The sequence below is a fragment of the Acromyrmex echinatior genome, chromosome 12 (assembly GCF_024713525.1).
Source record: "Acromyrmex echinatior isolate Ae372 chromosome 12, ASM2471352v2, whole genome shotgun sequence".
Lineage (NCBI taxonomy): Eukaryota > Metazoa > Arthropoda > Insecta > Hymenoptera > Formicidae > Acromyrmex > Acromyrmex echinatior.
Genome location: NC_141863.1, coordinates 229,260 through 245,082, shown reverse-complemented (window position 1 = coordinate 245,082; position 15,823 = coordinate 229,260). Strand labels below are relative to the sequence as shown.

Genomic DNA, 15,823 nt, shown 5'->3' with positions numbered 1-15,823 from the left:
TACTTTGTCACTAGATATATGACCATCAACACACATCTAGTGACAAAAAACCGCGGATACTTTTTAGATGATCCAATATTAACAAAGGTAAAAAAATTTATAAAATACCTTGTTGCGTTGCGGTAAATTGTATCAATAGATCAGAAAAAAGTATTCGATTATTTAAATTTCCTGCGGATAATATTCGTCGACAATTTGCTGTATTGCCGTAAAATATTGCACATGACTTGTGAATAAACATTATTACACTTCTTTGCAGATCAGAAATTTCAATCCTTTTCTTTAAATTGACATACATATTTGGCACCTTATCTAGAAATAACCTGAATGCCAGACACTCTTCAGGTCCTGCACTAATATTACGATAGATAACTGATTTTGAGAGCAAAAATGGAATGAAAGGAGCGAAATTTCAAGCAGCAAATACAAACCATAACTTGTAATAATCATAATGTTACAGCTCAGTGATGGAATAGGGATAGAGCAAGGAGTGGGAAAAGAAATAAAAATAATGAACGCGAATACCTACGTTTCTAGTGTTCTAGTTCTACATTAGTTGCAAGCCGATCGCAAGTTTGTTGCGACAGCCAATATGAAGCGTTGATTTCAAAATGCAAACTTCAGATTGGCTGTCGCAACAAACTTGCGATCGGCTTGCAACTAATGTAGAACCGGCTTTAAATGTCGCAGAAGTGTCGCATATAGGCTGTGGTTAAAGTCTCGCTACAAATATTTTGAAGCATTTGACTAATTAGAAGAAAGAATTTACAAATTAACTAGTTAAAAAATGCTTCAAAGCGTTTGCAACATCGTGACCGTACCCATAGTCGCATGATTGTCGTAATCACGATGCGGAAAAATGATAGTAAATGCGTTAAAGCTCAAAAAATTGTCATGAAATGGTAAATATTAATTGTAAAACATTAAATACTACACAGCGATATAATTGTTTTTAATTTAAAATAAATAAATTATATTTTATTCTAATAAGCAAATTATTAATATGAAGTTAGTAGTTTTTAAATTATATTTATGTTGAATCTTTGATGCATGTGAATATAGCACACAAAACTTGCGTGATGGAAAAGTGCGGAATAGCGCTGATTGGTTGCTTCAATGATGCATTCTGTATTCCGCAGCCCTATTCGGACCGAGTGATTTCACCCTTAGTAGCAAGAATGCTTAGGATTCGATTTTAGGAGTCCACATTTCGTTATTAGTTATTTTTACATTCATGACTGTTAAAATCTGATACGACTGGATTATGTTGTGATCATAAATATAAGGTAGTTAGCTCAGAAATCATCAGCGTACAAGTAATCGCCAAGTTCACGTATTAAAGATGTATTTTAGTGCTTTCTGTCGATCGTATGGCTTACTAATATTTTTATTAGTTTCAAGGAGGTATTTATAGTGTTGTGTTATTATCGAAACTCGTAAATGTATGAATTCACCATTGATTAAATCGAATATATACAGCAACCGAGCCTATGTATGATTTCGATCAAATTGTGAGGTTAAGGATGCGGTTATATAGATTGATATTTTCCGCGTAATGCGTTTCGCGTAACCAATCAGAGGCGTTCGCTTTCTGTTATACCTGTTTTAAATGTTATCGTTCACATGAACACAAAATTTGTGTTAAAAATATTTGCGTAACCAATCTGTAACATTTGTAGTATTTTTGTTCGAATATTTTAACAGAATAGAAAAATTATTGGTTAAATGCTATGTGCTACTGCCGTTTTATGTGCCATGTGCATTAAGGACATTTAATTCCGCGTAACAAAAACCGCGGAATGCCTCTGATGTTATTGTTTCGTAAGTTGAGTAAAAAGAAATAATGAATTCGGAATTATTATCTATTATTGCTTTACAAAAAGTAAAGAATAAATAAAGCAGACAGAATGTTACTCATAAAATTAAAAAAAATTAATTACTCTTTTTTTACTGTACAAAGAGAATGAGTGACACAAAAAACGAAAATATTGGGTTCATCCGATTTTTTCAAGCGAAAAGCGACGGTATAGTGGAACTCTTATTAGAGAATTGCATTTTCATAATGATAAAAAATTTATCAATTATTTTCGCATGAATATAAAAACATGAAAAATTATTAAATATTGTCGGGCTACATATAACAAAACAAAAGTGTGTTCGAGATCCAATTCCGCCAAATACACGTCTGGAAATCTGTTTATTTAGGTATAGGAGACAACATGAAATGTCTTTTGTATGCATTTCGCATACGAACTAGTACCATTTAAAAAATAATTTTAGAAACTTGTGAAGCAATCTGGACATTACGAGATAAAGTTTTTCCAGAATTTAACAATGACTTTTGGAAAAATATAGTAAGAGAATTTGAAGAAAAGTGGAATTTTCCACATTGTATAGGAGATGAAAAACATGTTATAATTCAGGTATATTAATATTTATACTTCATTATTTTAATTATATGTCAAGAAAATGATTATTGTAATTTTGATATACAGGCTCCTCTCAATAGTGGATCAATTTATTATAATTATAATTTATTATAATTATTTATTATATTTTTCTTAATTTAATAATATATATAGCTTTTCAAATTCAATATTTTTTATAACATCATTATACAACTTTCTCTTATATCTTATATTTAAATCTTTTAAATCTTTGTATCTCTTTAATAACTTACTAACTTAATAAGATTCTTTGTAAAGAGGTTTTTTGTGATTTAGGCATACATTATGCTGAAGTCAGCCGTACTCGACCATGGGGAAATGTTGTACGGCATGAGCTTAAGCTCTATCATTATCTGTTAATTTATCACAGATAAAAATCCATATATAATGTGGGAATCCATATATGGATGCGGGAATAAAATTAACGAGATCGATACTCGAAAACCGAGCCAACCATCATTCTTGTTTTTTTAAATAATATCTTTGGTTAATAGTTTAAAAACTTGCTTTTTCGCTTTCAAACTCTACTGCTGTGGCTATTTGAAGAAATTTAATTTCCAACATAATTCTCTTTTGATATAATAAACGGCATAAAGCTTCTATAGTTCTTAAAAAGCCATCAACGATATCTAGTTCTGGAATAAGCATCTTTAAAATATCTAATACGGCAGTTTGTAACTGTCCTGACTCATTGTTTTTTTTTGTTCTGTTAACATAATTGAATTAAAATATCTAATTAGTAATAAGGCTCATAAATTTTATAAAACAAAGAAAAAAGAGGGCTACAAGCCAAAAATTATTATATTGTATAAAATAAAACATGATAATATATTAGGTGTTGGAATTAATTCGTAGCGTTTTTAATGAAAGAATGTTATTTATTTCACATGAGCATTAAAAAATACATTAATGAAAGTACTTCCCATCACTTGTAAAACGCTACGAATTAATTCCAACACCTAATAGAATGTAAAAAAAAATAATAAAAGAATTGAATTAACTTTAGAGAAAATTGAAAAATAATACAAATGTAATATGCAAGTAATTATATATATTTACTTTTTCTGGCTGATGCAATAGAAGTTGAGGCCAATGAAAGATTAGGGTTTCGAATTGAAGCTACATTAGAACATATCTCTAACTCTACATTTGATGTTTCTGAAAAATTATTAAAGCTACATTAGAACATATCTCTAACTCTACATTTGATGTTTCTGAAAAATTATTTACTGTCCTTTTCTTTTTGTATTAAGGATTGTTCTTCAACTGTCTTTGATAACGTGCTTATTGTTCTGTAAAATGTTAATTATATAATATATTAACATGTAAATGATTTTATATAATATACAATATTTACGCTGTAGTCTAAAATGTGTCGTCCAAAGGTCTCATCAAATAAAGAAATTTATAATTCGATTTGAAATTTGTTGACAATGCATTAGATCCACTCGGCACATATTCTTTTTTTTTGTTCTTATATAATAATCTCTGACATTTCTATTTCTTCTGGAGGTCTTTGATACTCAAATTACCTAATAAACAATTATTTTTAAATCTTACTTTAAATAAATTTTATCGAGTAATTTTAAATAAAACAATAAAAATTTTGTTAATAAGTAATTATTAATAATAATTTCTTAACAATATTAGGGTATATGGCACTGTTTGGAATAGATTGAAATTATACAATTATTTCTTTGATTTCTATTTTCTGTAAAACAAATTAATTCCAATTTCAGTTCCATTCCAAAGACATGTCCTGAATAAATGTATATATAAGTTTTTAAACAAAAACAATAATTATATTATATATTTTGTATTATATATTATATATTAAGACTCTCGAATTTTAAACAATACAAAAAGATAAATATAATAAGCTAATAAGAGTCAGCAACGATAAACGGCACAATTATTTAGTGAACAATCAATACTCAAATGTTGGATTGATATCTTCTTTATTTTGAACGTTTCGACTCATCTGAGTAATACGTCGTCGAACGTGTATTGTATAAAATGTGAGATTTATATTTGATTTTAACAATTCTTTAAGTTTTAATATGTTCAACAAAGCTTCAGTGCAATGCTTTATGTTCCATGATGATTAACAACGCTGCAGCTTTGTCAATTTGCGAGTGACTTAGGCATTATGGACATGTCAGCTAACTATACTTGTATCATTCTTGCTGAGGAGGACTCCAAAGTCGAAAAAAAACGTTCAAAATAAAGAAGACATCAATCCAATATCTAAATATTGATTGTTCACTAGATAATTGCGCCGTTTATCGTTGTTGACTCTCATTAGCCTATTATATCTTTTTGTATTGTTTAAGTTTTTAAATTTATACATACATACTATTAATTATATTTTTTACTTCTTCTCTAGTACTTTTTTTGCTTTAAATCTTTCTTTAACATTTAAACGATGATCGCACAATGGTGATCTACCGCTAATAAGACGTTTCAAATTCGTTAGAATCATTCAAAGATAATTCATTTACGTCTAATCTATTAATTGTAAACACACGAAAAAGTTTAATTATATTAGTGAATTTCATATAATATACAAAATGATACATGTAACGGGTACATATTTATAATAATTAATAGTTGCAATATTATTTTCATCAATTTTAAAACGTTCTTATATTCATCATATCGTTTAAAGCAAAAATGCTGCAATATATCTTCACAATATTATGATATCAGCCAGTCGCAATAACCACATTTGATTTACTGTAAACAAAGACAATTATATTAACTAATTAATCCTTTGCAGATTAATCTTCTCTATTTTTCTATACATAATCAGACTGGATCATCGCCGCTTTTGGAAGATTTTTCACATGCAAAATTTTATATTAAAAGAATTAAAAAAGATATAAAATAGATATATATTATAATAAAAAGTAAATAAAACATAATCTATACCATGTATATTAAACGAAATAAGAACGCTAACACGAAACAAATAAGTACAGAAATAAAGAAAAATACGAGAAAGTAAATAGCATAGTTAATTTACGTATTTTTCTAAATTTTAAACTAAAGAATCATAATATTTAAAAAAAACTTGCAGATGCCTCCATGTCTGTTCCATCTGCACGCTCACACAAAAATTGCGTAAACTACACAATACGCAACTTTTTAAAATAGGTGTAACAGAAAGCGCGGAACGCCTCTGATTGATTACGCGCAAAATATCAAACTATGTAACTGCATCCTAAGAGACACTCTTTGACAGCTCATGTGATTTTGAAGTATGAAGCAACTTGCATGAGATAAATTGAGCTTCGAGATATAAATCGAGATCGCAATTTTACGTACATCAATATTGTTTCATATAAATTATTGTTTCATAGTTTTTTCACAAATTTTATAGTTTTTTTTTACGTGGCGTTGAAGCATTGGTTCAACGAAGCACATAGTTGTTCGAGTAATCGCCATATCTGTCGATTACTGGGCCTAAGTGGGCCGAAAAAATTCTTGTAAATCGAATAATGTATCCAAAATCCAAATAAAAAAATTAGATTTGAAAATTATCTAGACATTCTACAGACCAGTAATTGTCATAAACATAGGCGAGTTGATAAATAGATATGTAAGCAAATAAAGGATGTCGATCACTGGATTATTTCTATGTCGATAACTGTATATCTAGAACAGAGATCGGCACTACTCGAATAAAAACTAATTTTACGATTCTTTTCTATTGAAACAGCTATTAATATTTATCGAAAATTTGTAATAATAATAACGAAGAGTCTTGACGTTTGATGTATGAACAATTTTATAACGTTGCGATGATCATTATATCAGGAAGTATGATGATCTTGTTACATTACTACCTTGATAGCAATTTGGGGCCAAATTGGTAGCAAACTCCATCAGATTTTGACTACAAAATACATAGCCATCTGCGTTCGGCTAAATTTGTCGACAAAGCCTGTTGACAAGCTATGCCAGCAAATTGGTGGCAGAAACCGAGCAGAGTCTGCTCGAATCAGATTCTGCTCTCAATCTACTCTCAATCTGCCGTCATGTCATACAAGACTTTGCTCGGTTTCTGCTATCAATTTGCTGGTATAGTATATCTAGCAGGCTTTGTTATATTTCTCGTAGCAATTTGCTGACAATGTCAGACAATACAAATTCTATATACAATTTGGTGCCTTTCTGCAATAAAAAATTGATAACAGGCTCTGTTTAAAATCTGCCGCCGCAGACTTTGCTATCAGGGTATCTTTGGATGACTGCATATTATCAATAATTTTGGAGCATTGATAAGAATCCAAATCAGGATTGAAACGTTTGCGTATTTAATATGTTTATTTGAATAAATTATTTGCACATTGTCACCCAGTGTTTGCTCGAATAGGCATTGATTGATTGTATAAAAATATATACAGGGTTGGCCATATTCGACGGAAAGATGTTTTTTTTTTCAATCACGGCGCTACGTCGTTACTCGATCTAACATCTCTGTCAAAAGTTACAGTGTTGCCAGATCTTTCCGTCGAATATGGCTACCCTGTATATTATATATATTTTATAAAAAACTATAAAATATATAATTATAATATACATATACACACACTCACTCACACACACACACACACACACACACACACACACACACACACACACACACACACACACACACACACATACAAATCGCTATACGTGTTTAATTATCGCACACACGAATGATGGAATGATTCAGCAGATATTTAAATTATATATATATATATATATATATAATTTAAATATCTGCTGAATCATTCCATCATTCGTGTGTGCGATAATTAAACACGTATAGCGATTTGTGGGACAAACCCAATATGATTATTGGGCAAATCGTTATGGTGGCATGGCGATAATTCGTACATTTGCGCCTTCTAATTTTTACGAAAGATCTTCTCAACAATGGCAGTAAGTATACAAATTTTAGAATGACGTTTTTATTCGTCACAAAAAATTGATTTAAAATAACCTAAAATAACAGTCACTCACTTTTCAACCTGAAAAATATAAATTTGCAAAGTCAAGCGTTTTGGTTAATGTGATGATTACTAGGTCAACTACTTTATCGTATTTATGAATTATGAATGCGTGCCGCATGAAGTGCATGATGCATCATTTATTGTTCAACAAATAATAAAGAAGGATAAAACGATATATCATATGTAACTTGAACGCATCCTATATTTTGATAGCCGGCCGATGTAATCTCAGTTTTAATCAGTGATCAGTTTATTAGCGTGAAATCGACCATAGTCGATTATTCTTCTCACATTCAACTGTGATTGGTCAATTTGTTATTCTTACAACCTCATTCATTGCTGATAGAGATACTATAACAGAGATTCAACAACGAGCCATCGTGGGGTAAAACCGGATGTCGGATATGATGTTTTTGATGGTGGTTTATTTGAATGTTGAATAAATGCAAGAATACGATATATATAGTTTTATTTGAAGTTATTGATGTTTTTTATTTAGGAATGTGAATAATGAATATTAAAACAATATATTTAAAAAAGGCTTACTATTTCATTAGTTTTCCCATGTAAGGTTAGGTAATATAAATTGAGATTATTAAAGAATTATTATTATATGTATAAATACACATGTTACGTTTTATATATATATAAATATATACATTATGTATTATTATAAATATAATTTAAGTATTGTATTTAGACTCGTAGAAAAATATAAGCAAATTATATAGAATAATACGTTGCAATATTCCTAAAAAATATGTGAACAATTTCGTTTATTTCTCATTAATTTTTTAATACAATTTTTATGTACAATTGTTTATTATTTATTTCTTGTCGTATATTTACTTCTGTGCAATTTTGTATAACTTGATTGGAAAAAATGTATATAGAGTTGATCTGATTGTTCGAGGCCAAAATTTGTCATTTTAATTGCAGTTGTGTCCCATATCCTATGTGTAAGGATAAAATTCCTTTAATAGCTGGATATATATTAGACGATGGTACGATCTAAAAGAAAGATTCATTAGAGATCTAAATCTAAACAACATAGATTTCTCAGAAATATTTATCAGAGAAAGTACGCAAGCAATGAAAGTGAAAGTAGCATGAATAACAGGAAATAAGAATAAAAAAGGAATGTTAAACTTTTTTATAAGAAAATTCATGTATTTTATTTAATGTATGTATGCATTACCATGCTTTTGCTTGCACGTATTGCATTTTTATTAGGTGTTGGAATTAATTCGTAGCGTTTTTTAATGAAAGAATGTTATTTATTTCACATGAGCATTAAAAAATATATTAATGAAAGTACTTCCCATCACTTGTAAAACGCTACGAATTAATTCCAACACCTAATATTACACGGAGTTATCGCACGCGAACAATTTTTCAATTGAAATGCTATAAACCTTTTAATAATTTTTTCTTTCAAATTATGGCATGCAGAGAAAAAGTACTTTGGTTATATAATTTTACAAAGAATTGTTTCAGATTTACATGTTTTTGTACTCTAATACGAGGATAAAAAGTCTTAAATATTTTTGCCATTTGAAGAAAAAAGTTGAACGTGACAGGATTTACAAAAAATAAAGTATTTACGTTTTTACATGTGAGACGTGTTAAGGCACTGTAATAATAATTATTTGACTGTATTAATCCTGTTGCATTTATACAAGTATTGCATACAATTTGATTTTTCATAATATTCGCCATTAAATATCCGGCAACATAATAAATTTTGTTTAATTCTAATTTACCGAAAACAATTTTTTCTGGCATTATATTAAATACTTGTACTTGTTCATATTTGCTTACAGACTTGCTGTTTTCCATTAAAATATCTAAAAATTCTGAAAAAAATTCTCTATCATCAGTTTCGTAATTACTATTGGATATACTCTTCATGAACTGAGAAATACTTATCAATTTTAAATTGTTTTTAAATTGAAATGCATTCGGAATTACGTTTTTTAATCTTATTACAGAAAATAAGTTCTCGATGCAGTCTTGCGAAAGACGCGAAGGTAAAAAATAATTAAAACCTCTGTCACGCAGTAAAACCAAAGTTAATTGAAGGACGGTCGTTGTAGACATTATCACAGCTGTTTGAAAAGGCTTCCAATTTCCATTCTTTCCTACTTTTAAGCCTTTGAAAAATTCAATTACTTCATTTAGAAAAGCAATTGTTTCTTCAAATTTTTCCATGCAACTCAATCCTAAAGCTAAATACAAATTTCTTCCGCTCATTGTTTGAAACCATCGAGCAATAAATTTTAAAAACCAAGCAGTCGTTATCATGGCATCGTTTGAGTTTGCTAACAATTCAAGAGCTGTCCCTACTTGATCGCTGAATACTGTTGTAGCAGTATTAACTTTCATTTTTTGAAAATGATTTTTTCCAGATAAATATTCAGATCGCAACTTAGGAGCTAACTTTATATCACAATTTTCATTAGCAATAAGAACAGCGTTTAAATGACTACAATTAGCTACATTTGTAGGTAATGCAAACTTATTAACAAAATAATCTGGAATGGTTATTGTTTCATTATTTATAAAGCCAGTTTTAATATTTTTTAAAGCATGAGGTACGTCCGAATAAAAGTACAAAAGCCTATCATTAGAGCAAGGATACTTACAACTATTTTGAATTATAACATTTGAAACTTGTATTCCAAACGCTCTCCACATTGCTTGATTGTTTGGTCCCATATCCGAAGTGACATTATGAACAATTAAACCAAGTTCCTCAGCTTTTTTTATAATCGCTTCAACTATAGGTTTTAATTTTTCACCGTTGACTTTATTACCAGTAAAATAATATGCAACCACTTGTTTCCATCTCGAAGCAATTCCGGCTAACATAAAAACGAGGCTATGGGTAGCAAAAATACTTGTATCATGATCTGGCAATGTAACGTTGCCAATGATCGTGTTTGTTGATGCATCATAAAAAGTACCAGCGGAAATACTCATCTCATCGAGCACAATGTGCAATCTTTATCAATTTCTTTCTCGAACCCAGAAATTTTAATTTTCATAAATTCAAAAATTTCGTTAATTGTCTCACTTTCGAATTTAAGATTTTCTAACTTCCTACTTAAAGTGCGAAGAGAAGGAAGAGGGAAATTTGCTTTTAACAATTCCTCGTAACCTGCAGTACCACATGCAAATTTTAATCTGTAAGCTTTAATCAACGTACTATTGCACCATTTTGGTATTTTTTTGTACTTTGCAGACAGCAAGCATAATTGATCTTCATTGAAAATCTTATTTATATTTGAAGTTATTTTCTTATTACGTACTTCAGTTTGAAGCCTCTTGATTTTTCTTTTCGCCTGCTGTAATTTTTTTCTTCATTTGCAGTCTTAAGCGTTCACTTTTTTTCCAAAGCATTTCCAATTTCTCCAAACGTTGTAAAACATATGGATCTGAAGTTTCTGTTCTATTAGATAGAATGCCTAATACATCATTTTTTTCTTCCACGGTGATATCTTCTTCATTGATTTCTATTTCTTCTTCCATTTCATTTGCAGCATTTTCAAATATATCAATCTCTGCTGCTTCGGTCATTGTGTTCTGCCTTGTTATAGACGTTGGAAAATTCTCATCGAATATTGTTGGAACTGCATCAGATTTTAATCTGCGTGAGCCATCTTTTCTCGTCATCCACATATGAGGGACAAAATGGACCTGTACAGAAAATATAATTTTTATAACTTTTTGAATGTGCAATTATATTTTTCTCAGTCTTCATTTAGTATATTTAAACGGTTTTGAATACTTTTTTCTAAGTATTATAATATTTTTACAAAACTTTTAGCAAAAATTAAAACAGTTAGCTTTTGATTGTAACTTACATAATCTTGCATCTGAAGTTGAAATTCAATCTGTACGATTCATATTCTGGATCCATATTCTTTTTCTTTCCGAATCTTTTGGAAATCGACATATCTGATATCCTTTTATATTTGTATTAGTACAATAGCCGGCACAGCAGCTATTAGCAGGCATTTTTTATTCACCTATTTTATTTGAAAAAAAAAAATTATTTTTGAGACTACATTGGAAATACGGTATATTATATACAGGGTGGCCCATTTTAATCGATCCACCCAAATATCTCCAAAAGTATGCACTGTATCAAAAAATTGTTCAAACAAAAGTTGTTCAGGACAACGGGGGCCATCTTTGTGCAATATTAGTTTTGACCTTGAACTCAATTTTCAAGGTTATTTAAAGGTCAACCTAACTTTTTTAAATGGAAACCCCTATTTTTAATACCGGATTCGGAAAGAGCGGGAAATTTTACGTCCGAAATGATATTTTGTAATTTAATAGATTGACCTTCAGAAGGTCAAATATTAAAAAATCGTCCAGACGTTGTTTTCTTTGAGCATCAGCATCGATGGAGCATTATGGTTTGGTGTGGCATAATTAATGGATACCTTATTGGACCTTATGTTTTTGAGGAAAATGTCGATAGATTTACCTACTTAGAATTACTTAGGGAACGACTACCAGAGCTCTTGGAGAATGTAGATTTGGTGACACGTCAGAGAATGTGGTTACAACAAGATGGTGCTGCACCCCATTTTGCGCGAATAGTACGTGATTTTCTGAATAATAATTATAAAGACAGGTGGATTGGACGAGGAGGTCCAGTTAACTGGCCTCCGTGTTCACCAGACATGACACCTCCGGATTTCTATTTATGGGGCTTCTTAAAAGATGCTGTTTTTAAACAACGACCAACAACCAGAGAAGACATGATAGGCCGTATTCGTCGCGCTTGCGCAGTAATCCCAAGGGATACTTTGCTAAGGGCAGTGCAACATTTTCAAAGGCGTGTAAATTTGTGTCTTGAAGTTGATGGAGGCAATTTTGAACATTTGCTTCAATAAAGTGAAAGTCAGAGGCAAGGGGACTTACAGTAATGAAGCACCCCAATCGTGAGAGGCAAGGGGACTCACGGTAAACAAGCACCCCAAAGAAAACAGAACTTACTACGTCCACATCGTTGTTTTTGGGTAATGCTAAAAGTAAGATGTTCATCAAAAAATTTATATTGAATGACCTTGAAAGTTTGCCGCGGTCAAGATGGTCAAGGTCGTTGACTTCCAAGTCCACTCAAACATTTATTCCCCTATAAATCCTCTGATGCTCAAAGAAAACAACGTCTGGACGATTTTTTAATATTTGACCTTCTGAAGGTCAATCTATTAAATTACAAAATATCATTTCGGACGTAAAATTTCCCGCTCTTTCCGAATCCGGTATTAAAAGTAGGGGTTTCCATTTAAAAAAGTTAGGTTGACCTTTAAATAACCTTGAAAATTGAGTTCAAGGTCAAAACTAATATTGCACAAAGATGGCCCCCGTTGTCCTGAACAACTTTTGTTTGAACAATTTTTTGATACAGTGCATACTTTTGGAGATATTTGGGTGGATCGATTAAAATGGGCCACCCTGTATATCAGTACAATAAGTTCGGGTATTTTGTTTTTTATGTTATATTTTATCATTTGCTACAAATTTTTATTATTATTTGTACTTAAGTTCTATAACAAACGCTTATAAGGTGATCTAAAAAGTAACTTATAAGTAACTTTCCCAACCCTGATATCACATAGTCTGAAATAAAATACACATACCTTATAAATTGCACAAGTGTTGACACTTTTATATATTTTCACTTTATAATCGATCAACCGAGGCTATTTTCTTTTTTTTTCGTTGTATGATTAATGTACTTTTAATCAGTTTAGTTCAATGTTGATTATTTAGGCAGTAGGCACGCTGTTTTCTTTCGACAGGTGACAGGTTAGGTCGGCTAAGCTTTCTTTCTTAGTTATATATATCTTTCTCTCTCACTTCCGGTTATACCCCAAGCGACGGGAGCCAATCAGAAATCGTTAACGCGTTGTCGAATCTCTGTTATAGTATCTCTAATTGCTGATACTGCCATTGTAGGCCGCGCGGCAAAATAACCAATGAACATGTTAGGAGCTGTAAGCTTATTGACTACCATCACATTTTGCCGCGCGGCAAGCGTTTCCGCGTTCAATGTGCAAGCCATTATGCTATGTTTATGCAGTTCATGTCATTTTGTATGTGATGGTAGTCAATAGTCCTAATGCACTCGTTGAAGTGGGTAGTAGCTATAACAGGAGTACATTGGAGCATGTTGGAGCATACGCGAACGAAATCTTTAGAAAGAAGAAACGTTAAAGGAAGAAGAGATTAAAGCCAAGAAGAGGTTAAAAACTCTAAAAAAAAAAAGTAATAGAAGAAGAATAATCTATTTAACAAATGAGTGGAAAGTATGAGCAAGACTGAAAGACAGAAGACATATATTCCTGCTCAGTAACTTTTCTTCTTTTGATAGAAAAGGATAGAAAGATATATTGGGTCATCTAAAAAGTATCTGCGGTTTTTTGTCACTAGATGTGTGTTGATGGTCATATATCTAGTGACAAAGTACCGCGGATACTTTTTAGATGACCCAATATTTCTGTCCTGTTCAGTAACTTTTCTTTTTTCTGCGCATGTGCCAAAAGAGGATAAAAAGAGGACAGAAAAACATCTTCTGTCTCTCAGTCTCGCTCACAGCTCGACGTTTGTATTCCCCTTTCATTACTATAAGTTCTATGGTTAAGATGAGGAATTGCGTATATATGTATATATATTGTTCGTTTTGTCTCTCGAGAGCTGCTCGAGGTCGTTCTGAATGAACCTAACGTATTTGAAATATAGGATTCACACTAGTATGACTAGAGAGCTTATAATCAGAGTGGCGCCTATAATAAGAGAAATGACGCCATGTTTTAACGAAATTCTGCGAGAGAGAAAGAGATATATGGTCTCAGTCTATCCAACAGACTGTCAGTTTTAGGTGCAACAGCATTGAACGACATAGATACATAAAGATACATTGATAAAAATAAAGTTAAATCGAAATTATTTTAGAAATACGGTTGGATATACAATACCGTTTTGTAACAATTCAAAAAATTCTTAAAAAAAGGATATGTTATGAAAATAATTCCGAAAGACACAGAACGCCGAATGAATTGGTTAAAGAGTATAAATGGCAAATATAAAAATTGGACACCATCAAAAAATTCATCTGTATGAGGTAAAGTAATTTATGCTTTATAAATAATGTATTTAAAATATTAAAATAAAAATGTAACATAAAATATACACAGATTAATTATAATATCTGAAGACACGGTAGTGTCTTGGCACTAAGTATATGTAGTCATCACATTAGTTACGAATTTAATTCTTTCTCTTTTTGTCATAATCTTTTCAATTATATATCATTGCACTGTGAGTCTAAATCAAATAATATGATAATTATGATATTTAATATATTATATTTTATGAAATGATATATACATATATAATATTTTTCTGAATTTTTGATTTCTTTTATATTATTACAGATGCATTTTGCTTTTAAAATGTGGGAACAGAGAATAGATAATAAAAAGAAATTAAAACCAAATGCAGTGCTAACAATTTTCGGATACTTTGTAAAGAAGAAAAAAAGTACAAAATAAATGAAATTTTATAATAAATAATATATGTAAAAGTTTTATTATTTTATACAATATTATATATATTATTATTTTATATATAATATTTATTTATATATAATATTTATTATCATTTTTTAATTTGTCACAATTTTTGAGCATTTTTTAGCATGAATTCAAAATTTAGAAAAATTTAGATAATGCGTTTAAAAAATTGGAGGGAATGACTAAAACATGGCGGACCAATCACAAGTGATACCCGTATGGCGCCACTCTGATTATAAGCTCTCTACGTACTCTCTACGTACGACATCCATCATACGACATCTAACGACATTCATTGTTTCGATGAATGTCGGACGTCATATGTACATAGTGCGAATTCTACATTTCAAGTACGCTGGATTCATTCAGAGCGACCCCGAGCAGCTCTTGAGACCTCAGAGACAAAACAAACAATGCTATAGATATAGAACCCCAGATATAGAACACAAATTGGCGTTACTCTCTTTATATCCTTATTCTACTAAGAGTTAAAGTCATTCGTATCCATTTTGACGCGAAACGCGGTCATTTCAAATTTATGCATTTGTATATATTGGGTCATCTAAAAAGTATCCGCGGTATTTTGTCACTAGATATATCAACACACATCTAGTGACAAAAAACCGCGGATCCTTTTTAGATGACCCAATACATACTTTATTTGAGAAAATAAAGCTATCAAGTATGTAAATAAATGTTTTTTAATTTATTTATGATAAAAAAAATATATAAATACTTAGTTTATGTATTATTTAATTTAATATGGGTTTATTTGTTG

At 30.5% G+C, this 15,823-nt stretch overlaps 3 protein-coding genes and 1 pseudogene across 4 annotated transcripts in view; 3 read left to right on the top strand and 1 right to left on the bottom strand.

Annotated features, from left to right (window-relative positions):
* Window positions 1-728: 728 nt before the first annotated feature.
* The window catches only part of LOC147907684 (uncharacterized), a 130,253-nt gene continuing 115,158 nt past the window's right edge, over window positions 729-15,823 (top strand). Inside the window, exon 1 of the mRNA XM_087411853.1 lies at window positions 729-1,404. The gene's annotated coding sequence lies outside the window, so the exon portion shown is untranslated. The remainder of the gene's footprint in view (window positions 1,405-15,823) is intronic.
* Window positions 2,720-5,174, bottom strand: LOC147907694 (uncharacterized; annotated as a pseudogene).
* LOC147907688 (uncharacterized) overlaps window positions 7,224-15,823 on the top strand; it is a 70,207-nt gene continuing 61,607 nt past the window's right edge. For both annotated transcript variants that reach the window (XM_087411855.1, XM_087411856.1), the window contains exon 1: window positions 7,224-7,379. In XM_087411855.1, coding sequence (XP_087267981.1) covers window positions 7,318-7,379 — 62 coding nt within the window. In that variant the 5' untranslated portion in view covers window positions 7,224-7,317. The remainder of the gene's footprint in view (window positions 7,380-15,823) is intronic.
* On the top strand, window positions 11,517-15,820 carry LOC147907693 (uncharacterized). Its single transcript, XM_087411854.1, has 2 exons — window positions 11,517-14,594; window positions 14,908-15,820. Exon 1 carries the CDS (start codon window positions 11,875-11,877, stop codon window positions 12,358-12,360), a length of 486 nt encoding a protein of 161 aa, XP_087267980.1. The 5' UTR covers window positions 11,517-11,874; the 3' UTR covers window positions 12,361-14,594; window positions 14,908-15,820.

Excerpts from the sequence above, each read along its gene's own strand:
- LOC147907693 (XM_087411854.1), top strand. The coding sequence starts at position 11,875 with ATGGTTTGGTGTGGCATAATTAATGGATACCTTATTGGACCTTATGTT.